General features: G+C 34.7%; 1 protein-coding gene across 1 annotated transcript in view; it reads right to left on the bottom strand.

The window, feature by feature from the left end:
• Nup54 (nuclear pore complex protein Nup54) overlaps window positions 1–24,575 on the bottom strand; it is a 166,128-nt gene that overhangs the window by 16,170 nt on the left and 125,383 nt on the right. The window contains exon 10 of the mRNA XM_090406142.1: window positions 3,397–3,516. Coding sequence (XP_090262268.1) covers window positions 3,397–3,516 — 120 coding nt within the window. The remainder of the gene's footprint in view (window positions 1–3,396; window positions 3,517–24,575) is intronic.

Below are 24,575 nucleotides of genomic sequence, written 5' to 3'. Positions count from 1 at the left end.
TTCCAAAAGATGCACCAAGGCTGTACAAATGAAAAACCAAACATACCATTACTGGCTCAAATCAAGAACCTCATTCTCCTTTAGAGTTTGTATCCAAGCCTGAAATAAATGCAAAAAACAATCAATGCTTCCAAAACAAGAGTTCTAAAGAGCAAAAAGCAAGAAACTAGCAGCCTGTCCAAATGGCAGCCAAGCGTTTCGGTCCCTCGCCAAAGTAATCAGTCAACTTCTGCCCAACACTATTCCCACTTCTATCATACCAAGATGGCTCCATTGCATCACCACCTACAGAAAAGGCCAATCTCTTGGCTTCACACTTTGCTTCCAATGCATGCATAATTGACAATAGTAAATGTCCCCCAACTATTCCAGATGATCTACATACAATGCCCACCGTATCCTTTTGCCAGAAAGAGATAAGTAGGATTACTGTCCAAATTAGACACAAAAAAAGTCTCCCGGCCCTGATGGCATTCCTCCAATTGTCCTGACGGTTTGAGCACCAGAACTGTTGCTTATATATATATATTGTCTCACTCAACTGGTATCTATCCTACAGCCTGGAAATTGGCCTATATTCAACCCATTCCCAAGAAAGGTGACAAGTCACTGCCTTCCAACTACCACCCTATCTCGCTCACCTCAGTCCTGTCTAAAGTAATGGAAAAAATTATCATTATGGATTTCGTTGCTGACGATCGACAGGAGATCTGCTCACATATATCATCCATCTCTAGATAAATGCCATGGAGAAGTTTGGTGAATCTCAAGCGGTTGGATTTGATATCTCCAAGGCGTTTGACTGGGTCTGGCACAAGGGCTTACTAAGCAAGCTGCCATCGTTTGTTCTATCCCAAGACCTCTGTAGTTGGATTGCCAGCTTTCTGTCTGGACGTACACTATGTGTGGTGGTGGATGGCTCCTTATCCTTTCACCATTCAACTAATGCCGGGATTCCTCAAGGTTCTGTCCTCTCACCAACCCTCTTCCTACTATATATCAATGACCTACTTCAGCTTACCTCCAACCCAATACACAGTTTTGCAGACGACAGCACATTGCACTCCTCCCTTTCTTTTGATAAACCTCACTCCACACAACTCACTTCAACCTACAGAACAGCAACCACCACTGCCCTTAATTCCGACCTCCAAGCCATCTTCCAATGGGTCTCAGATAACCTGGTCAATTTCAATGCAAACAAAACCCAGTACTGTCTCAAAAAAAGAACCATTTTCTCCCAGTATTATTTTTGACAACAACCAAATTTCCAGACAGTCTGCAATTTCTCTTCTTAGAATTACCCTGACATCAAGCCTCTCCTAAACACATAACAGCCATTGCACCCTCAGCTTCTAAAAAACTAGAATTTCTCTTTCACTCAAGATGTTATTTCACCCTTGAACAGCTGTTAACCTTATACTAATCACAAATCTGCCCAACCATTGAATACTGCTCCCACATATGGGGTGGGAGCCCCAAAAGCTCCCTCAAAATGCTCGACTCAATACAGAGGAAAGCACTCAGACTTATTAATGACCCATCTCTTATCAACTCACTCCCTCCACTTTTGCACAGACGATCAATCTCTGCACTGTGTTTTCTACAAATATTTCCATGGAAAATGTTCATCCGAAATAGCAACAATAATCAATATTAAACAGCCATATGGATATATGGCTGTTTAAGAGTTTTTTGTGTTGGGAAGTTTGTTTAGATTATTGGAATGGTTACAGGTTTTTGCTGTTTGGTTGGAGTAATTTATTAGTTGCATGGAGTAAATTCAGTTTTTAAACATCTGTGTTAATTTCCTAATTTCCATGTTAAGATAATCATATGTAGTCGAAAATTTGTGTGCATTTACAAACTGTGAAAGAATTACTGACTTTTTTATACAATAAGAATGATATGAGTTAAAGCAGAGGTATTTCAAATATGTGTAGGATTGTGGAATATTTTTGTGGCTATTTTGTTGTTGGTTATAATAATTAATGTTAAGTTTAGGAAATTTATGGATTTTTCATGTTCTATTTCTATAGTGAACTTTAGTCTATTGCTGAAGTTGTAAAAGGATGCTTGTAAAAGAGGCAATGCATGTTGGTTCTCCAATGCATAGAACATTGTCCACATATTGGCCATAAAAAGTAATATGGGGGGGGGGAACAAAAACACTATGCCAGCATGACATAACATCCACTTTGCTCACAAGCTTCGAAGACTATACTTTTGTAGATGAACTACAACATTTGTTGTAGTTCATCTCTGATACGAGGCCATTATGAAATTACTATATGTATATTTTAGCTTTTAATTTGCATATCATTTTCCGCATTTTTAGCTCCCATATATTTTTATCTTCATATTTTTCTGTTCCTCCCCCTTTTTGATAAATTGCCCTAATGTATTTATCCAAATGACAGCCTTAAATGGTTATAGTCCATCATCCAGAGTTCATTCTAAACGTCTAAAGTTGAATTACATAATTTTTATCAATATACTTCTGGCTCAAATGGCTCACACCCCATAACTCCCACTTTTAATCTTTATTATATTTTATCTTTCTCCTTTTTTCCTAAAAAATTTCTTGTAGTTCATCTTGAGGCCATTATATTTTAGCTTTTAATTTGCTTTTAGCTCCTATACATTTTTATGCCTGCACAGTTAGCCTAGTGGCTATGTGCTTTGCAACCATGTGTCTAGAAAAGGAGTGTCCTAGGTTCGATTCCTGTCGATGACATAAGGAGCTTAAGGATCTTCCTAAGTCATAGCCAAGTTAGCCAGTCTTGGGCATGGACAGCATAGGTTATTTTTTATTTCCATATTTTTCTGTCCCTATTTTTTTTTTGGGAAAAAAAAAAAAAAAAAAAAAAAAAAAAAAAAAAAAAACTAATGTATTTATCCAAATGACAGCCTTAAATGGTTATAGTCCATCATTCAGAGTCTAAAGTTCAGTTATATAATTTTTATCAATATACTTATGATGCTGCTCCCTAAAAAGATAATCTCAAGGATTCTACAAAGGTATGTCAAAAATTATTCCTTGCATATTTTTCTTTTACGTCTTTAAAATATCATTAACGTTTTAAGTTAACTGGAATAAAAAGTCAATGATGTAATACATGGGGGTACACCTTAAGAAAATGGGCAAAATAGCCACATAAATATTAATAATTAAATGTATTTATGTTTCCTCTCTCATATACACCCAACTATATTTATAGTGCAGACTGAATGGCTAAAACAACTGAAGACAAAATAGTTAATAACCATTAATGAGCTATTATAAATAATATTGCAATAAACAATTATAATTCCAATAATCTTTTATCCAGAACATCTTAAATGCAAACACTGTGACGTAAGAATGCTCTACTATATTTAGGAAAACAGACATACCTTAAACTGTGTTGGTGCATTCAGTTGTGTCTGAACAGCTTCTAACTGAATTCTAAGCTGTTCCTCATCTGCTTGAATGGCAAATCCCATTTTACGCATTACTTCTTGCTGAACCATTATCTAGAATAAAAAATTAAATTACATTTCAAATATGAATGACAACACTGAATTACACATTTATAATCAATTTGAATGGTATATTTAATTAAATTTTAACTATGAATCTGCCTCACATAGTCGCATTAGTGATGATAAATATGAATAGCTAAAAGCACCAAGACAACTAAACTGTGTTGTGTGTGAGAGAGAACACAATTACATGAGGTAAAAGTTGAAGTATCTCACAGGATAAAAAAAAAACCTGCTGCAATCTTAACTCTGTCTTGTTTGTTAAAGGCTTAGTAAAAGCCCTTAAATTCATTAATGAATAGCTGCAAAAATTGACATTTAATAGTGAAGAATGAGAAAAAAAATTAGACCAATATCACCACTTTCTGGCTTCAGTAATGCATTTGAAATGCTTAAGGCTCAGCGGATTGTCATCATTAAGTACCTTGGCTTTATAGAAAATTATGCTATGAGAGGCAGTTATTCTTATGTACAGATTCCTACTGCCATTCCCAGTCATTTTGCTCGATGAAAAATCCAGTTTCCAGAAGGATAAACTGTCACTTTTGTACGATATCAACTAACTCACCAAACAACTTTTATAAAGGTTTTTCACATTTTTGATGTAATTTGAACAAGGGTCTTTCCAGTCAATGGGTATTGCCATTATCATTAAACATTACAAATTCCTGCATGACAAATTAAATATACAGTAATAACAGAAACATGTACCAATATTGTAAGTGGAGGTTTCTGTGGTTTAGAAGTTCATAAGGCATATTCCAGTAATTGGACCACATTTTTTTTTTATTAAGCTAAAAGTATAAAGAAATAAAACCCGACAAGTTTCATAAGTCTTTTGACTTACATCTTCAGAGGTAAAAGGTAACTTAAAGTTTAAAACAACAAAAAAGAGAAATTATTCAAAAATAGTTCATACCATACAGTTGTAGCCATCTGACTGTCTATAAAATTAAAAAATCAGAATGCAGATTCAAAGCAGTGCTAAGTTTAAACAATGCTGGATGATGCCACATTCTGTTGTTCATGTTCATAAATTCTGAGGTCTGACTGAGTTTAATATCAAAGGTGACCAAACTTGGTGTAGAATTAAGCCTTGGTTTTTGTTGCATTGTGTTGGAATTCTAAGCATGCTTGCAGCTTCTTTAAATTTCCTTATGTAACAGTTTTTTTTCTATGTAAAACATGTTTGTTTTCTGCCAGAGCACATTGTGGCCGGTGGAATGGTATGGAAAGCTAGACCTGATTTGTGTTCTCTTCTGTTTTGCACATCTTTTTGGTGTTTGTTCATGCATATTTCCCCAGATCTTCCAGTCTGTCCTACGTAGTAGATGCCTCGAGAACAATAAATTTTATAAACACCTGGTTTTTTTTTTAAAGGATGATGTGGAGGTTTCGGGGGATATAGAAATCTTGAAATTTTTTCCAACGGCAGAAAGGCTACTTCGATGTTATGTTTGTTTAGTAATTTAGCCATCTTGTCTGTAACATTCTTGATATATGGAAGCGTGATAGCATTTTTGAAATCTTGTTTCTGAGATGGTTGTAGGAAGTGTGTGGAGGATTTTTTTTGATAGTCTTGGGTTCATAACCATTTTTTTTGAGGATCTGTGTTAAATATTCCAATTCTTCATTTCTGTGTTGTTGTTTTTTTATTACTGGAAATATAAGCTCTGTCCCTCAGGGTTTTTATTAGACCTATTTTTTTGCGAAGGGTGGTGGTGGTGTGAGGCCGCATTAAGAAATTTTCCTGTGTTGGTGGGTTTTCTATATATTGAGAAAGAAAATTTATTATCTTTTTCATTGACTTCTAATAGGATGTCAAGAAAAGGAAGTTTTCTAAGTTCTTCTTGTTCTAAATTAAATTTTATATTCTTATGTAAATTATTCAGGTAATCTTTGAAAGCAATGAGTTCATCTGTTGTTCTTGGCCTTACGATGAAAATATAGTCTACAAAGCGCAGCCAAATTTTTGGTTTTTTATGATAATTGACTAAAGCATTATTTTCAAAATTTTCCATAAATAGGTAAGCTAAAGCCAGAGAGAGGGAAGAGCCCATAGCCAATCCTTCTTTTTGTTCCCAAAATTTGTCTTGATACATGAAAAAAGTATTATTTATACAATGTTTATAAAGATCTACGATGTCCAGAGGAAAGAGGTCTTCAAGGAGATTATAACAATAAAATGAAAACTCTTCTTGAAGATTCTAATACCTATAGACCTTTAGACAGAGATCCCACATGGCACGCTCACAATAAAACCAATGATCTAATTAAAAAGTTGTCTAATTGGACTGAAGAACTTAAAAGAACTCTACAATCAAAACACCCATTAGTTCCAAGAATTTATGGTGTACCAAAAATACATAAGATAGGTATTCCCTTAAGACCGATAGTGGATGGAAGAGACTCTCCGACCTCTAATTTAACAAAACATCTCACCAACATGATTTTACCTAACACAGGAAAAACATCTTTCATCAAGAACAGTGCATATTTTATTGAGAAGGGCAAAGATATTTACATTGGACCTTCAGACATCTTAGCAAGTTTGGATGTTATCAGCCTATTTACAAATGTTCCAAGAAACGAAACTGTGAATCTCCTTGAAGACCTCTTTCCTCTAGAAATTTTACTCACCCCCCCCCTCCCCCTCTGCCCCCTCCATCACAAAAAACACTTTAAAATAAGATTGTTTTAGCACACGCTCCAAACACTAGGTTATGTCATGGGCTCATGTCATACATTCAACGAATGTATAATTTTCACAAGAGAAAAACCTACCAGAGAACCATCCTTACATACACCATGCAAAAAATACACATAACATTCCTTAAGAATTGCCTACATTACAACATCACGCCAAACCTTGCTACAGTATGCGGTAACCGCTCCATTCCCGGGAATAAAAAAATTTGCTACCGGGCATCACGTGCACTCATAAAATAGGCCATACATGACAGATTCAGAAAGAAAAATAAAGATATTCCTACATCCACAATACAAAACGTAGATCGAAAACCTTAATGACCCCAAAAGAATGGACAGTTTTCTCTGAAAGTACCCAAACACACATCAACGACTACGCACTGTTAATTGAAGTCCGACACACAAAAAAATGGAATGCCTTAACAGGCACCAAATACATAATACATACAGTCTCCAATCCTTCAGACATCACTGCCTCACAACCCACACATAACTCCATCATAAATCTGTCACTACATGCTCACACCTGACGAAATCACCATCCTAAACAAAGGACTTAACTTAGCTATATCCCCTAAATACGTACCGAAAAAAGACAACATTATTGAAGTCCAAGTGAAACTTGAAAATGACCCAAACAGAGATACTATATTCCAAAAAATAAACATTATAAATAGCAAAATAATAGTGAAACCCAACATTACTCCCAACTTGCAAAAAGTCCTATTATCCTTAAGAAAGAACTAAGATATCATGATCACAAAAGCTGACAAAGGAGACACTATAGTCATCATCAATAAAACCAATTACCATAAAATAACGGCCGTCTTAAACGACCAACACACCTACCAAAAAATCCATAATGATCCCACTCCCGACCTCATAAAACAAATCAACAGCACCCTACACACCTTAAAAAGTCAAAACAAAATAGACAAAACCACAATAAGACACACACAACCCCCCCCCCCCACACACACACTACACGCACCCCCTATATGTTCAGGAACATCAAAACCCACAAAGACAGTTATCCGATATGACCCATAGTCTCCTACAAGAATAAAACCACAGCTCCTTGATCAAAATTTGTTGCCAAACTCGTCTAACTGTATGATTAAAAATACAGACGACCTATTCCAGAAAATAAATAACATTACTTCATCCCGAGATGACATCCTCACCTCACTAGATGCAACTTCATTATACACTAACGTGGACGTCCACAGAACATTAGACATCCTACACACTACTCACAGTGGACCACAACCTATGCACATTCACAAAATTAACACCAAATGACATCATTAACTTGATCAAACTCACAATATCCGCCAATTTCTTTAAGTTCAACAATTCCATATATATTCAAATTTTCAGTTTCCCAATGAGCCAAAACATCAGTGGACAACTAGAAGAATTATTCCTGGCACACATAGAATCACTCCCCCCCACCAGCATCACCTTTTATGGCAGATACGTAGACGATATTCTATGCATTGGTAAACCCTCACACATCATCGCTTTACAAACATCCCTCAACGATTGTAGCAACAGACTAAAATTCACCATGGAAACAGAACAGAACAAATCCATCAATTTCCTAAACCTGGCATTAATCAGAACCAACAACAAAATAGCTACGAAGATATTCCACAAACCCACACATATCGGAAACTACCTCCATTTCAATTCATATCACCCATATTCCGTTAAAAAATCAGTCATCCTATCACAATTTATCATTGCTTACAAATTCTCAACCAACAGTAATTATCTTAACACGGAATTAAAGTATTTAACACAGATTTTTAAAAATTTCAACTATCCCACACATCTAATAAATTACGTGAACAGTACAGCAAAAACCCAACATAACAACAATACAACCAGACTTCCTTACACGTATGGTCATCAAATTGCCATACATCCAAAACACATACAGAGCCTACAAATACATTTTCAAACACATGGACTATAAGCTAGTATTTACCACGAACCAAAAATTAGCAACTCTCCTAAAACCCACTAAATCTCTCACACACAAAGAAATATTCGAACACCACAACGTAGTCTACAAATTTCCTTGTCAAAAAGACTGACATCACCTACACTGGCTCTACCATTAGGTCTTTATATACTAGACTACAAGAGCACTTCCGGGTATTGCAACATCCCCATTCCGGAACATCTAAACACAAAAAAACATTGCAACAACATCAAAAAGAAAAATAAAATACAGAGTACAGGGAAGACAGAAATTGCAGCTCATGCCCTTGAACTGAAACATATCCCGCAAATCGACAAGGCCATAATCATAGACAAACAAGACAACGAAACAATGCTTAGAATATCCGAAACAATTGCAATAAAATGCGATGAAAACTCGATCAACATCCACCGACCCTATCTAATTTCCGAATGTTGGATGGTCCACAACTTACAAATCAGATCATGCCTCCGGCCATTTAGCGACAACAAATGCCCTTATTTGGCAGATTCAACTTGCAGTCATGACACAGCCCTACACCCATTCCGAAAATGGTCATTTATGTTCCAATGATGGCCAGTTGACCAAAATGGTTCCCACCCCATTAACTTTCTTCCCTGCCCCAATTTTTCCCATAAATATCCCCCCCCCAAAAAAAGCACCCTTAAACACAATAATATATATATATTATTAAAATAAATCCGGGTTTCCAATTTATTCTTCCCGCATCAACCCCCCCCCCACCCCATGCTCTCTCTCCATTGTTATAAACAACCTTCAGCAGGAACATGGAATTTGAAGACATCCTGGTATCAAAACAAGATATGTACAAAATTTTTCCTCCTCTTTTATTCTGCTATAATTGCCTTCAATACTCACCCATAATACCCTAAAACATATACAGGTATCCCTTGCTTAATGCAGGATTTGATTAACGTGCTGAAATTAATTGCGGCAATCCCTTGATATACGTGGCAAGAGTTTTGATTAACGTGCCTTTAACCCTGCGGGGCTCGCAGCTGATCTAACAGATACTGTACATGCAAAATGTTTAATGTAAATATTCTTACAGAATTCAGTGTATAGCTTGGAGGTCATGGGTAGTGTGCATTCATATGTTGCGAGTGGTATTCCGCACTGTTTTTTGGTGTCAATTTGGTTTAACACGTTATGTAAAGGTTTGTGATATTTGACAATAAATTATATCTGAGAGATACCGTGACCTCCAATGTCAGTATAGTATTGTTTAGTTGTTTTTTTTTTTTATTCCTTGTTCAATAATTTCTAGACTGTAACTGAAAATAAATAAACCATGTATTACTGAAATAGAGAACCAAAGGCTTATTTATCATACATGTCCTCTAGGAGATGTGCTTTATATTATAGAAAATACTAAGGAAAGTGGTCTGCAGTTTACTCCACCTTTACTATGAGTTGTCCATAAGGTTGCTTATGCTTGCATCTACCGAAACTGTTAGTTTCTATATATTCAGCAAGAAACTCTTGTAGTTTCTATATTCGGCTATGAAATAATGTTGGATTCAATATCCACTTGATTTCTACCATCATGTATTACATTTGCAGTGTTTTTCTTTATGTTTTATTACTTGTTTGCCAAGGTCTGGAGAGTCATTTTGCTTGTTATCGTAGAAACATTTATGCCGATAAGAAAAATGCTAAAACTGTTCAAACGACTCTCAATAACTTCTTTTGATAAAAATATTGCAGTAAATAATGTAGGTACAAGTTTAAGTTAAGGGATATTATATCCCATATTGTTTCTTAGCCGAATAAGAAACTCAAACAGTTGCATGCTGAATATAGAAACTATATAAAGTTCGGCGATTCCAAGCGTAAGCAAATACCTGGGTAGTGCAGCACCTCAGAGAACCTGAGAACTTTATATAGTTTCTATATTCGGCATGAAACTCTTTGAGTTTCTTATTCGGCTAAGAAACAATATGGGATATAATACCCCATAACTTAAATAAGTTAATGTCGCCAAATTGAAGCCTTTGGCTCTTCATATAATTAGTAATTTATTAGGACACCTTCTTGGCAATTCTCATAAAAGGTATGTAAGTTCTGTTCGCTACAAACTTGGTATTAACTGGGTCTACCTACTCACTGATGTGACCTCAAAAAAGTTTGAAACTGGTCAGGGTAGTGACCTTCTCTCATAATGTCAAACAATAATACAGCTCCTAGGAGCTAAGTTCACATTTTGGGTAAATACCAAGAATAGTGATTGGAGCCTGCTCCACCCTTTCTATGAGTTGCCTCACCTTGCACTACCTAATGGATCAGGTGCTGCACTATCCAGGTATTTGCTTACGCTTGGAATCGCCAAACTTTATATAGTTTCTATATTCAGCATGAAACTCTTTGAGTTTCTTATTCGGCTAAGAAACAATATGGGATATAATATCCTTTAACTTAAATAAGTTCATGTCGCCGAACTGAAGCCTTTGGCTCTTCATACAATTAGTAGGTACAAGTATTTATTAAACATTTAATTTTCATTCATGGGGAAAATAGTTTCACTGCATAAAGGAGGATCCAAGACTATGGTTGCAAATTACCGACCGATCAGCATATCAGGAGTTGTTGTCAAGGTCTTGGAGAAAGTAGTCAAGAGAAAAATACAGGAATGGATTGATGAAAATGAGATACTGTACAGGGGACAGCATGGCTTTGTAAAGGGTAGATCATGCCTGAGTAACTTGCTCAAGTTTTATAACAAGGTGACGGCTGAACTGGATAAGGGAAATGGGTTTACAGTGATACTGCTGGACTTGGCAAAGGCGTTTCACAGGATACCACATGGAATTCTAATCCGTAAACTACAACATATGGGAATGGATATGGTTGGTGAGATGGATAGGTGGGTGGTTGATGGAGAGATATCAAAGAGTGGTTTATTCAGGAGTGGAGTCCAAAAGACAGCCTGTGACTAATGGGGTGCCGCAGGGTTCTGTTCTTGGACCACTGCTGTTTAATCTGTTCATTAACGATATAGGGAATGATCTAAGTGGAACAGTTCATTTGTTCGCTGATGATGCACAGTTGGGGAGGGCGATAGTGAATGCAGAAGATGTCAAAGTCTTACAGGATGACTTAGATAGATTGGAGTTCTGGGCTAAGGAGAATGGATGTCAATTTAATGTGACAAAATGTAAGGTTATGCATTTTGGATGTGAAAAGATTAGCAGCAGTATATCACATGGGTGGAACTGTACTCCAAGAGATTGATAAGGCCAGGGACTTGGGAGTGTTGGTGGACAGGGAGATGAAGTTTAGGGGACACATTGCGAAAGCAGTTAAATCAGCTCATCAACTCACTTGGTTGTTGAAAAATACCTTGACGAGCAGAGACAAGCAAGTTATTGTACCTCTGTACCGAGCCTTGATAAGACCTCATCTTGACTACTGTGCCCAGATTTGGTCACCTCGGTTCCTTCTCGATGGGGAGGAGGTGGAGAGGATCCAGAGGCGAGTGACTAAGATGATAGCAGGTCTATGGAATGAACCATATGAGAACAGGTTGAAGATTTGTGGGTTGCAGAAACTGGTTGATAGGCGGAAAAGGGGAGATATGATTGAGACATTCAAATTGCTAAAGGGATTCTATAAGATTAATTCAGAGGATATTTTTGAGAGCAGGACTGGTGGTGGGAGAACTAGGGTACACCAATGGAAGCTGGGCAAGAGTGTGGTTAGCAGTGGTGTTAGAGCTGGGTTCTTTACTTTTAGAGTGGTAAATGAGTGGAATAAGCTGCCAGAGACTGTTGTGGGTGCTATGACAGTGAGCGAGTTCAAGGCAAGGTATGATAGATACTGTGAGAATGTTGTATAGTTGTGTGGACATGATGTTTAGGGCCTCCCTCGATGGGTCTAAGGACTCCCTGGAGTCGCCCGAAAATAATAATAATAATAATTCATTTTTTATTTTTCCTAAAAGAGTACCATATAAAACGAGTTCTTAATACAGTAATCGATCATGGACGAATTGTACTTTTTACCACTGATTATTAGATTTGATTAACGCGATTTTGATATATGCGGTAATATTGAGGGAACCACATTAATCGAAGGATACCTGCATATAAATTTTTTTGAGTAAAAATAGCCAATGTATTTAAAATAAGAGACACTCCTAAACAAAAACAGGCTATAATAGTCGTAATAATAATAATACTTTTTTCATGTATCAAGACAAATTTTGGGAGCAAAAGGAAGGGTTGGCTATGGGCTCTTCCCTCTCTCCGGCTTTAGCTAACCTATTTATGGAAAATTTTGAAAATAATGCTTTAATCAATTATCATAAAAAAAACCAAAAATTTGGCTACACTATGTAGACAATATTTTCGTCATATGGCCAGGAACAACAGATGAACTCACTGCTTTCAAAGATTACCTGAATAATTTACTTAAGAATATAAAATTTACTTTAGAACAAGAACTTAGAAAACTTCGTTTTCTTGACATCCTATTAGAAGTCAATGAAAAAGATAATAAATTTTCTTTCTCAATATATAGAAAACCCACCAACACAGGAAAATTTCTTAATGTGGCCTCACACCACCACCCTTCACAAAAAATAGGTCTAATAAAAACCCTGAGGGACAGAGCTTATATTTCCAGCACACATATAAAAAAAAAAAAAAAAAAAAAAAAAAAAAAAAAAAAAATGAAGAATTGGAATATTTAACACAGATCCTCAAAAAAAAAAAAAAAAAAATGGTTATGAACCCAAGACTATCAAAAAAATCCCCCCCCCCCCCACACACACACCTCCTACAAACATCTCACAGAAACAATATTCCAAAAATGCTATCATGCTTCCATATATCAAGAATGTTACAGACAAGATGGCTAAATTACTAAACAAACATAATATCAAAGTAGCCTTTCTGTCGTTGGAAAAAATTTCAAGATTTCTACATCCCCCGAAACCACCATATGATACTTTAAAAAAAACCAGGTGTTTATAAAATTTATTGTTTTTGCGGCATCTGCTACATAGGACAGACAGGAAGATCTGGGGAAATACGCATGAATGAACACCAAAAGGATGTGCAAAACAGAAGAGAACACAAATCAGGTCTAGCTTTCCATACCACTTCCACTGGCCACAATGTACTCTGGCAGAAAACAAACATATCTTACATAGAAAATAACTGTTACATAGGAAATTTAAAGAAGCTGCAAATATGCCTAGAATTCCAACATAATGCAATAAAAACCACGGCTTAATTCTACACCAAGTTTGGTCAGCTTTGATATTAAACTCAGTCAGACCTCAGACATTATGAACGTGAACAACAGAATGTGGCATCATCCAGCATTGTTTAAACTTAGCACTGCTTTGAATCTGCATTCTGATTTTTTAATTTTATGAACAGTCAGACGGCTACACCTGTATAGTATGAACTATTTTTGAATAATTTCTCTTCTTTGTTGTTTTAAACTTTAAGTTATCTTTTACCCCTGAAGATGTAAGTCAAACGACTTACAAAACTTGTCTGATTTTATTTCTTTATTGTGCTTTTAGCTTAATAAAAAAATGTGGTCCAATTACCGGAATATGCCTTATGTACCTATATTTTTTGTGAATCCTATCTATGAGAAGTTTGTAAATATATTGTACATTAAACAAACATACTTTGGCTCTTACATGTAACAAATATCAGCAGCAGTATAATAATCTCCAAGAACATGACACTACCAAGTAGTACACCTACTTTCATTGCTTAGCATGATATGTTTACCTTCTCTAGCTTTTTTATCTTTTTTTTTTTTAATTAAGTTTGTGAAGAAGTGTACCTGTCTATACATGAAATTAAGATAGATTTCTAAGTTGAATAAAGTACTTTATGCTTCTTCATATCATGTGGCCATATAGTTGTTGAAAGTTTTTTTCACTTGGTTATAATATAAATTAAGGAAGCAAAGAAATTATATTCTTAGTTTCATCCTTTATCCAAGTGTAAGCAAACAAAATTTGCACATGAAGTATCTTCATGGCTGAGCTACTGACTTCACATCAGTTGCCTTAGTATCCCATAATTCAAGGCACATATCTTTACAGACATGTATAATACTATGCGTTATGGGAAGATTCACTACCCAAGACCGGTTTCAACCTTTATTGAGGTGTCATCAGCATGAGCCAGACCCAGAAGAGATACCAAGGTTGAAGTAATGCAGAAGTCATATATTTCCTATATAGAAATAGTCAAACGATGTCACACCTTATTATAAAATACTCTGGATTAGAGATAGATGTTGAAAGTTTCTTTCACTTGGCTCTTCCTCTTGAACATAAACTGTCTTCTCTAGCTGACCCAAAATTCTATCTATAACTCTGGTGATTACAACACATTATTCCTCTCATCATCTGACAAACTTTGCAGTGCCCAATCATTCAAAGCTTTAAAATCCAGAAGCTTTCAATGGCTGGACAAGGTAACAAATGCCTTAAATTCCAAGAATCATCTGAACTTCTTTGCTGCTAAAATGCAATCATTATAGATGTCTTATAGATCTCACTTCACCTCCTCTTAACTTTCATAATACAGGAAACCTCGCTTAATGCAGTTAATTAATCCATGAATTAATATAAGCTAAGAGGAATTGTGTTAAGCGAATACAATAAACAATAGGAATAATTATAATTCATCCATCAGTTAGCATAAATTTGAAAAAAAAAAAAAAATTATGTATATTATTATCTATATTACAAGATAAAATCATCCAAGTTAATAAAAATCAATTGCTTAAATTTTTATCTTCTTGGTTCTGTGTATAAGGCAAAGTTTGTCTGTAACATTTTCAAGGGTTTAAAAAGTCTTCTGCCCATCTCCTCCTGGATTTTCCTCTTGATCGGAAGTATATGACCCGGAAATATAAACCCTTTGGTTTATATTTCCAGGCGATATTTGGCCATCTGCCCTTTCATTCTGGTTTTTCCAGTTCTTTCTGTAGTTTGTGATGTCTTCAGTTATGTTAATTATGGATAATTGTCTTATTTCTTCATTTCTTATCTTGTCTATTTTTCGATAGCCTGCGAGTGGTCTTAGGAACGTAATTTCAGCAGCTTCCATTTGTCTTTTATCTCATTCTCCCCAAGTCCATGTTTCACTGCCATATTTCAAAATTGGTTTGGCCATTATTTTATATCGTTTTATTTGGGTCGTTCTAGACATCTGTTTATTGAAGTGTCTGTTCAAAGTTCTGATGACTGCTAGAAATTTTTGCTTTTTATACGTAATGTCGATCGATTTCTCATTTGGGGTATATGTAATTTCCTAGATATTTAAATTTGTTCACTTTTTCTATTACTTTGTTGTGGATGATTAGTTTGCATCTTTTAATTTCTTTACCTTGAAATGCTTTCGTTTTATTTATTGAGATTTTCATATCATACTGTTCTATTGTTTTGTTCAATACACGTAGATTTTTCTGTAATGGTCTTCATTTTCAGCAAAAATAACTTAATCGTCAGCATACAAAAGGCTGATTAATTCTTTATTTCCTATGATTTTGTTTTTCCTCCACTTTCTTGAAATTTTTTCCACACACACATCCTTGCATGAGACATCTACTGGTTTTAATTTTTTCAGTTGTTTCATTATTAATTTTAATATAGCTTTCTTCCATTATATTTTTACTAAATAGCTTAAGGAAATTACAACGTATACTAGGATATGCATTAAAATAAATTTTAATGCACTTCCAATATTTCGACAACATGACGTTGCCAAAATATTGGAAGCGTATTAAAATTTATTTTAATGTATATCCTAGTATACGTTGTAATTTCCTTAAGCTATTTAGTAAAAATGTATAACCAACGTCTAAGACTTTCCATGAGAATTCCATTATATTTGTTATTGCTTTTGTGGTTTGAGGTGGAGCCTTCAATTCATACAGTATATTGATTAATTTTGTTCCGTTGATTTCATTGTATGCTTTCTCATACAATGGGAAGGGCCATATATGTTGGCAGGTTAAATTCAGTTCTTTTTTCTATAATTTGTTTGAGTGTAAATGTGGGATCTGTGCAGGATCTTCCTTTCCTAAAGCTGCATTGATCTCCAATAATTTCCTTGGCCCATGGTGTTAATTTACTTTTAATTATATCCAGATATACTTTATAGCATGTATTTAATAAGGAGTAGTTTCTGAAATCCTTTCTGTTTCCTTTTTTGAATATGTTTATGACTATTGCTGTCTTCCATTCTTGTGGAATGTTTCCTTCTTCCCATATTCTGTTTAGGAATTTAATTAATCATAATTGAAATGGTTTAGAGCTGTATTTGTATAGTTCTGAATTTATTTCATCTTTTCCTGTAGCTTTTCTATTTTTTAGTTTTTCCAATATTTTCTTTAGATCATTAAACTGTATCAGTTTTTCATTTGTTTCTTGACTTATTACTTGTTTTATTTCAATTTGATTATTATTGTTTAGAAGCTGGGTGTAGTGATAGGTCCATTCTTTTGTGGAGAGGCCTTCTAATTGTAGATTATCCTTTGTTTCTTGAGTCATTTTTTTAATGATTTCATAGCTCTTTAGTTGAGGTCCATTTATATCATGCTCTAATCTTGATACAAATTTTTCCCAGTCCTGTCTTCTGATTTTCCTGGTTTCTCTTGTTATTGCTCTGATTCTTTTATATTCTATTTCATTTCCTATGGTTCTGTTGTTTAACCATTTAAGGTACATTTCTTTTTTCTTTCTTGTTAAAGATTCTATTTCTGGGTTCCAGGTTCTGAGTCCTTTCCTTTTTCTTCACAGTTTTGTTCCTATGGCTTCATATGCTGCTTGTTTTACCATTTGTTTAATGTTTTGGCAGTCATATTCTATATCTGTATTTTCATTTATTTTCTTTGCATGATTTGTAAGTCTTCTTTGATATAGTTCTCTGATACTATCTTGCTGTAACAGTTCTAATCTTAAATTGCTCCTGCTTTTGTTTTTGTGTTCTTGTATTGTTTCTATTTCTCTGTTTCGGGATGATCTTAATAGTACTGATTAATAAATAATGGTCTGCATCAATATTGTATCCTCTGTATATCCTGCAATTTCTTACCATCTTCATTAGTTTTTCACCCAACTATTATATAGTCAATGATGCTTTTATATCCTCTGGCTTCCCATGTATATTTATGTATATCTTTATGTTTAAAGAAGCTGTTGGTGATTTTCAAACTATTACAGACTACAAATTCCCTGAGTTCTCTTCCATTGTTATTTATGGTGTTTTCTCCTTGATTACCTATTAAATCTTTAAATGTATTTGATCCAATTCTAACAATGAAATTGCCTGCAATGATTAAATAATCTTATTTATTTGTCTGAATTCCGTTTTGGAGGTTTTTATAGAATTCTTCTGTTTCTGATGTTTTTTTCCTTCTTTGGGTGTACATATCCCTATGATTGTAATAAATTTTTTATTTAAGTCTAGCCAGTATTATTCTTTCAGAGATCCAGTTAATTTTGTTTTTCCATTTATTATTGATCATGATGGCTATACACGCAGCTGCTTGTTTTTCGTTGGGTACTTCATTATATATTAAACTGTAGTCCTGAAATTCTGTAGAGCCTTTTGATTTTTTCTTTGTTTCTGAAATTACTGCTATTTCCATCTTCGTTTCTGTTAGGGGTTTTTGTATTTCTTTGATCTTGATTGATGCCTCTTATGTTTACTGTTCTGATTCGTACCCAGTTCATAGTCCTTTTTTTTCCTCCAATTCCACTTCATTATTTGTTTGGGCTGTCTGGTTTTTATTCCCTTGAAATTTGTGAGTATAAGAACTTGTCAGATGGGCTGGTTACCAACCATCTACAGCCTAGTCTGATGATGGGGCTGCCTTGAGCTTGAGCTACTTTTTTTTTTATAAAAAAATTAAGTAAAGATGTTTGAATAGTGCTCAACTTTTTCATCATGTCATGCAATTTCTGATAGCTGGCAATCGCTTTATCAAGATTTTGGCAGACTTCGAAGCTTCATTCCATATCAGGATCAGCATCAAACAAAATTTCCTTAGAATGCTCAAAGTGATTGTGTAAAAATTCGATGTTGCCAAAATAAATTATCTAAAACATCAACTTTTTACAGTAGGAATTCACCTAAAATTTCTTGTACAAATGTATATTTTGTTTCTCTATGTAAAGCTATCTGTATAAAGAGAAAAATAAGTCCAAAGGGAATTAACTCGCTCATTGTTTGAGAAGGGATGTAAAAGTATTGAAACCAAGAGCATCGCCCGAAATTCGGCATGTCTTTTGAAAGTTGTTTGCAAGTCCCATCGCAGGTGACCTTCAAGGTCGATATTGAAAGGGCGCGGTGCAAATCAAAAGGTAGAGCCCGTAGGCAGGATTAAGGCAGTAAAGGGAGAAAGTAAGATTGTCAGCGAATATTCGAGAAACATTATCCAGGGTTCTAAAAACTACTAGCAAGACTTGCATGGGGACGTTAGGGTTCCCAAAAACTTAATCCAAGGTGCAGGGACTCTGGTGTTTAAAAGATTTGGTTCGGAGATGAGAGGGGCTTCCTTTTCTTCATCCTGAGTGATCCATCCATGAGAGATCGAGGACGAGAGGTGCCATAAAGTAACGGAGGGGAAGGCAAAGAGACCCGTCCACTGACAGTGCTCCAGTAACAGCCGAAGATATCCAGAGGCAATAAGTTAAGGAGAAATCTTGCCATAAAGGTCCTGAAGTCAAGTAAGTGCGAGACCTGACCTACATAGAAATCCTTTGCAGGGCAGCTCAAGACGCCAGAAAGCCTACCCTATATCCCGTCAGCTGCCGCGACTATTCATCGGTGCCCTGTATCGCTTCGAGGGGAATTCCAAAACACAGAACAGAAGAGAAACCCCACTCAAGTGCCGGAATAAGAAAAAAAGGACGGAAGACACATGCAAGATAGGAAGAGACCCATGTGAGTATATATATTCATTAATTGTGAATTACAAAAGAATTCCCTATCGAACTGTTAAATTGCGTAGTTTAAGGAGATAGTATTTAGAGTGCTAATATTTCTCGTAAATGTGTGTAATCGCTAATGAGTGAAGCATGAGTGCAGTTTCCCTTGGAGAAAATACTGAGCTATTGAAATTTTTTAATTAATTATATGTGTACTTGTGATTGAATTTTATGATAGAGTATGTTCCTGCTATCATATCACTGGAATGCTTGAAACTCAATGAGGTGGGTAGTATGAATATAATTGCCTAGATTATGATTAAGTGTTTGAAAGGAATGAGATTCTGAGAGATATATTTGTATACATGTATGTTGTATTTTGACTGATGCTAATTTAGGAATGTCAAGCGCACCTAATGAATTTATGTTATGTGTATAACTTCCTGACAGTTGTAATATAAATTATGCTTGTCGAAAGTCTAACTAAGTAAGTGCGAAAGAATTTAAGAGAAACCAAGTTGAGTGATTGAGAAAGACTAAGAATTACCTTTCATATATGAATCTTGTGATTTCATGTGATATGTACAATTATTAGACCAGAAATTAAACTTATTGTTGATAAAAATAGTTGCCCGATTCAATCTTTTGCAATGCACTGATCTTAAAAAACACTATTCGGACCTGATAGCAGAACCCCAATGATTAGTAGTGATTTAAGATAAAAAGTGAAACTTGGCTAAGATAGGATATAAATGATTATTTGTTCTACTAGGGTATGAAAGCTTTCTTTTGCCTATAGGGGAATTTCAGAGGCACAGTCTTCAAACAAATAAATATCTGGAGATCCCAGGCATAAGAAAGAATACTTAAGGTAGAAATAGAATAAGAAAGAAAATATCAAGATAAAATATTATGTTTAAGGCATATTGCCTGATAAGATATAACTAAGATATACGAAGAAAAATATATATATCCATAATAATAATAAAAAAAAAACCTTATTACAATTGAAAACTAGCTTAAGTTCTTTTGCAGTTAGCTTCTTTCTTGTAATGTTCTCTTCTTGTTTGCACTCCTTATCTTTTTCATATGCACGCTGGTTCTTCTAGTTGGAGATCATTCTCACTTAACTGTTCTGAATGGGAATCGAGCAAATTTCTCACATCTTCATTATCAAGTTCATTAAATCTCAGTTCTTTTCCAACTGTGCTGATTTCTTTATAATGTTATCAGCTGGGTTATTAAAACCAATGAAATCATTTGCACAGTGAAGTAAGACCTTCTGCCACATGGCTCCTTTATTAATGCAGCTTTCTTTATCAATCTTTCTCTTTTCCATATCAGGGGTTGAATATAATAAAGCCTTATAGGTATCTAAATTAAAACAAAATGAAGGAAAAGTGATTGAGCAAGAGAGCAGAGATTGCACGTGCACTTGCAATTTGAGTCAACTACCAAGTGTCACCAGCCACCGCACTGCCACTGCTGCTACATTGAAAAGTGCTACTGCTTGCTGCAGATGGCAACAAAAAATTTCACATAACATAAAAAAATTGCATTAACTGATTAGTCAGTCACTTAAAGTAAGAAATAGTATCATTTCACTTACTCGAGTGAACTGATTATCATTCATATCAAATTCGCATTAAGCAAGGTTTTCCTGTACATAGTTCTGTAAACAAGAGCAGATTTCTCTTCTTGTGTTGACTTATACCTTTAGTCTTTCCTGGCACAAACTCATCATAGCCATAATCGCTTCAGCCTTGAAAAACTAGATGCAGTGTTCTGCTCATTACATTACTTATCATGGCACTATATAAATCCCATATCCACTCAACCCTGGTATATTACTCACACATTTGGAGTGGTACTCCTGAAACCTCTCTAAGAATGCTTGATGTATCCAGAAGTGGATATTCAAATTAAGTGATGACCCTTTCTTGCAATCTCTTTATATCTCTTGTATAAATATTTTCATGTTCTGCTGAACTGACCACTATCAATCCTCAATTTTCTTCCAAGATCACAAGCAGCTGCTGGTCAACATTCATTCATTCACTGTCCAGCTTTAGTCCTACTGAACCAACTCTTCTTTCCTCTTCCCTTTCATTCCATTCTTCACTCTGTCCTTTTTTTCTCCCAACTTTCTGCCATGACACTAATATTATATAGGATTTGGAGTCTTTTGTATGTAGATTTGATATAAAAATAAATAAATGCTAAGTAAAAGAGTTATGGATATTTTTATACTGGTTTTATTTAAGAGATTAATGTCATCCACATAGTGTAAACACTTCCATCAATAATGTGGTCCATACAGATTATAAATAGCAAGGGTGATAGCATACAACTATGCCTCATACTCTAAGCATCTTCCTTTGCATTCTACAATTAGAACTACTGATTTCTAACTTAAGTATAAGCTATGTATCATTCTATACTCCATTTAACTCATAGTCAGTGCACTGACCCTCCCCTTACCATATGCTTCATCAAGATTACAAAATCAACATACATTAAGATCCATATGATATTTCCATTATTTCTTAACATTTGTTGGGTTATATATCTGGTATTGTCCTAAACTCTGCTTGATCGATACCCAGCTTGTTCATCAATTTTCCCAGTAATTTTTTTATAATAATTCAATATTTATTACATGTTAAAAAAAAACATCTGAGGACTAATACAATGCTTAAATTGAAGCTTTAATCTGAAATAAAACAAGTATAATTACTCAATGTTTCAATCTTCACACCAAGGTCAATCTGGATTAAATGCTAATGTGTTTGTTTATGTGCACACATGACATATATGCATATAAAAGAAAAGCAATACTATATCTCATAGCAGCAAACTGCAGAATTACAGATTTAGTCTAAATTCTGGAAGAAAAGGAAAAATACTATCCAAAAGTTGTTTAGAGATCAAAGCTAGAAAACCTCTAAACAGTCTATAAGGAATGCAAAGGGCTGCCTGGGGAACTTGAGATGTTGTCCAAACCTTATACAAAGTGATAAATATTAATACTTATAAGTTGCAAATCAGCAGTTAAAACTGAAGAACATACAGATGGAAGATGTTTTAATGTTAAATCAGGTGTTGGAAGAGTTGGATACTATCTCTACTGTCATTTAATCTATAGAGATCACATTATTAATGACAATGTTATTAAACCTGATATTCAAATAAGATTAATTTTAGATAAATTTGCTGCCAGTCAAAAATTTGTTATGAAAATATATAGATTAAAACTATAGAAGAGTTACAAATTTCAGCCAACTGTGCACAACATTTTTAGTCAAGATGGCAAATTAAACATGAAAATTGTTATTATAAAGATTCCACCAGGAAGAGAACCTCCCTTGAGGATGCATTAAGGGGAGGCTTCTTCAAGACACAGTGACTAAATACTTTTCGCATCTATTTGAAAACATTCCGTGAAGATGCATTAACAATATCCACTAGTAGCACATTCACAACAAGAAGAATCTGAATCTCACGATTCTTTACATTATTCAGTTCATGAAGATGAACTAGCATTCTCTCCCTGTCACTAATATGTAAGCCCCCCCCCCCCTTTACTAACTTATGTTTCTATTATCAGAAAGCAGTTAGAAATCAAGCATTTGATCAATGACTGGTGACGAACAGTATGATGAAAACTGGTAATCAATAATATGAGAAGTTCTTAGGAAAATTAGGGAAGTAAACCATAAAAACAAAGATATCAGGAAAGAATTTATATGATTAATATTGAACAATGTTTAAAACAAAAAGAGTTTGTAAAAAGAACCAAACTTAGACATTCAGGCAAGATCTGAAGAAAATACTGATTGGTTCAACTAGACATGTAGTGAAATTGTCTATGGATTAAAAGTCAGTCCTTCATTGGACTAAAGAAGATAAAAAGACAGTTCAAGAAAAGAAGAAATCACACTGAAAGTTCCTAGCAAGTAAGCAAGCAAGAGCCCTAAGAGAATACAGATATGTAATTAAAAAGCTAAAATTAAGCTAAAAGTAACTAAACAACAGTCATAGGAAAACTTTAGAAGATCAAAGATAAATATTCCAAAGGTGGTAAATTTTCTTTGAGGTTGAACACACTCAGAAATGAAGGAAGAGGTATGGTAAAAGGATGATTAATGTAACAAACGCTGAAGTTAATCTGGATGTCAGGAGTGATACCTCAATAGACTGGAAAGTAAAACGAGCAGTGATGTTATAGTTACAGTGGCAGAAAACATTCAAGATGATTGGAATCAAGAGTACATATCAAAACTTAGTAGAAAAGCCATCAAAAATTCAAAATGTGGAAAGGCACCTTTGGAGTAGATGATATTCAATCAGAAATGCACAAACATGGAGTTTTAAAGTGGCTACACTGCATAAACTGGTCAGAAGGTCAAAATCCAGATGAGAAGAATAGAGCTCTCATAATACCCATAGGCAAAAGTTTCAAAGTTTCTGAAACTTCAAAGGCATAATGACACAGTTCAGAAAAAAATTCACTATAGTCAAATTATTCCTGGTCCTTGCGGGCTTGCTATAGTGAGAGTTGTACTGAATTTAAAAATGACTGAGGAATTTCCGTACTTAATATTCCACATAAGATTGTTGTTAAGTTTTTGGTATTGAGACCACATTGTAATATAAATAAGGAGTTTATTAAAAATAAGTAAATTAAAACCAGACAAGATTCGTGCGTCGTAAGACTTGCATCAATCAGGGGTAGTGGTACATAAAAGTTTTACACAACAAAAGCCTATTAATAATTAATTAGAGATATTAGATGTTTTTGATAACTTCACAACTGTTAAATAATTGATAAACCAGAATATAAATGATAAATTCGATATTGTATGCTGTTGGAAGATTACTAGTTGTTACTATCATGTTCTATGGTGTCATGCATGCTGTATCTAGGTCCACAGCAGTTAAATTTTTGATGAAAGCAGACCATACTTGATGTAAAATTAAGCCTTGAATTTTATTGCAATGTGCATGGATCCTAAGCATTTGTGAGGCTTCTTTAAATTTTCTTGTGAAACAGTTATAATCAATATATGACATTTTGTTTGTTGCCAGAGTACTTGATGGCTAGTAGTGGTTATGTGGAATGCTAGGCCTGATTTATGATTTCTTTTTTCGACATCTTTTATGAGTTCAGACATGCAGATCTCTCCTGACCTTCTGGTCTGGCCTACGTAATAAATGCCACAAGAGCAATGAATCTCATAGACACCTGGATTTTTCATCGGGTGATGAGGAGGTTGTGGTAGATGTAGGAATCTTGATATTTTTTATAACGGTAAAAAAGCCACTTTTATGTTGTACTCATGGAGAAAGCAGCCACTTTGTTTGTGACATTCTTGATGTAAGGCAGCATGATTGAATTCTTGAATCTTGTTTAAGTAA

This window comes from Typopeltis vanoorti, chromosome 16 (assembly GCF_054136105.1).
Source record: "Typopeltis vanoorti isolate ZY-2024b chromosome 16, IOZ_Tvanoo_1.0, whole genome shotgun sequence".
Lineage (NCBI taxonomy): Eukaryota > Metazoa > Arthropoda > Arachnida > Uropygi > Thelyphonidae > Typopeltis > Typopeltis vanoorti.
The sequence above is the reverse complement of the archived record's forward strand: the minus strand, read 5'-3'. Positions and strand labels throughout refer to the sequence as shown.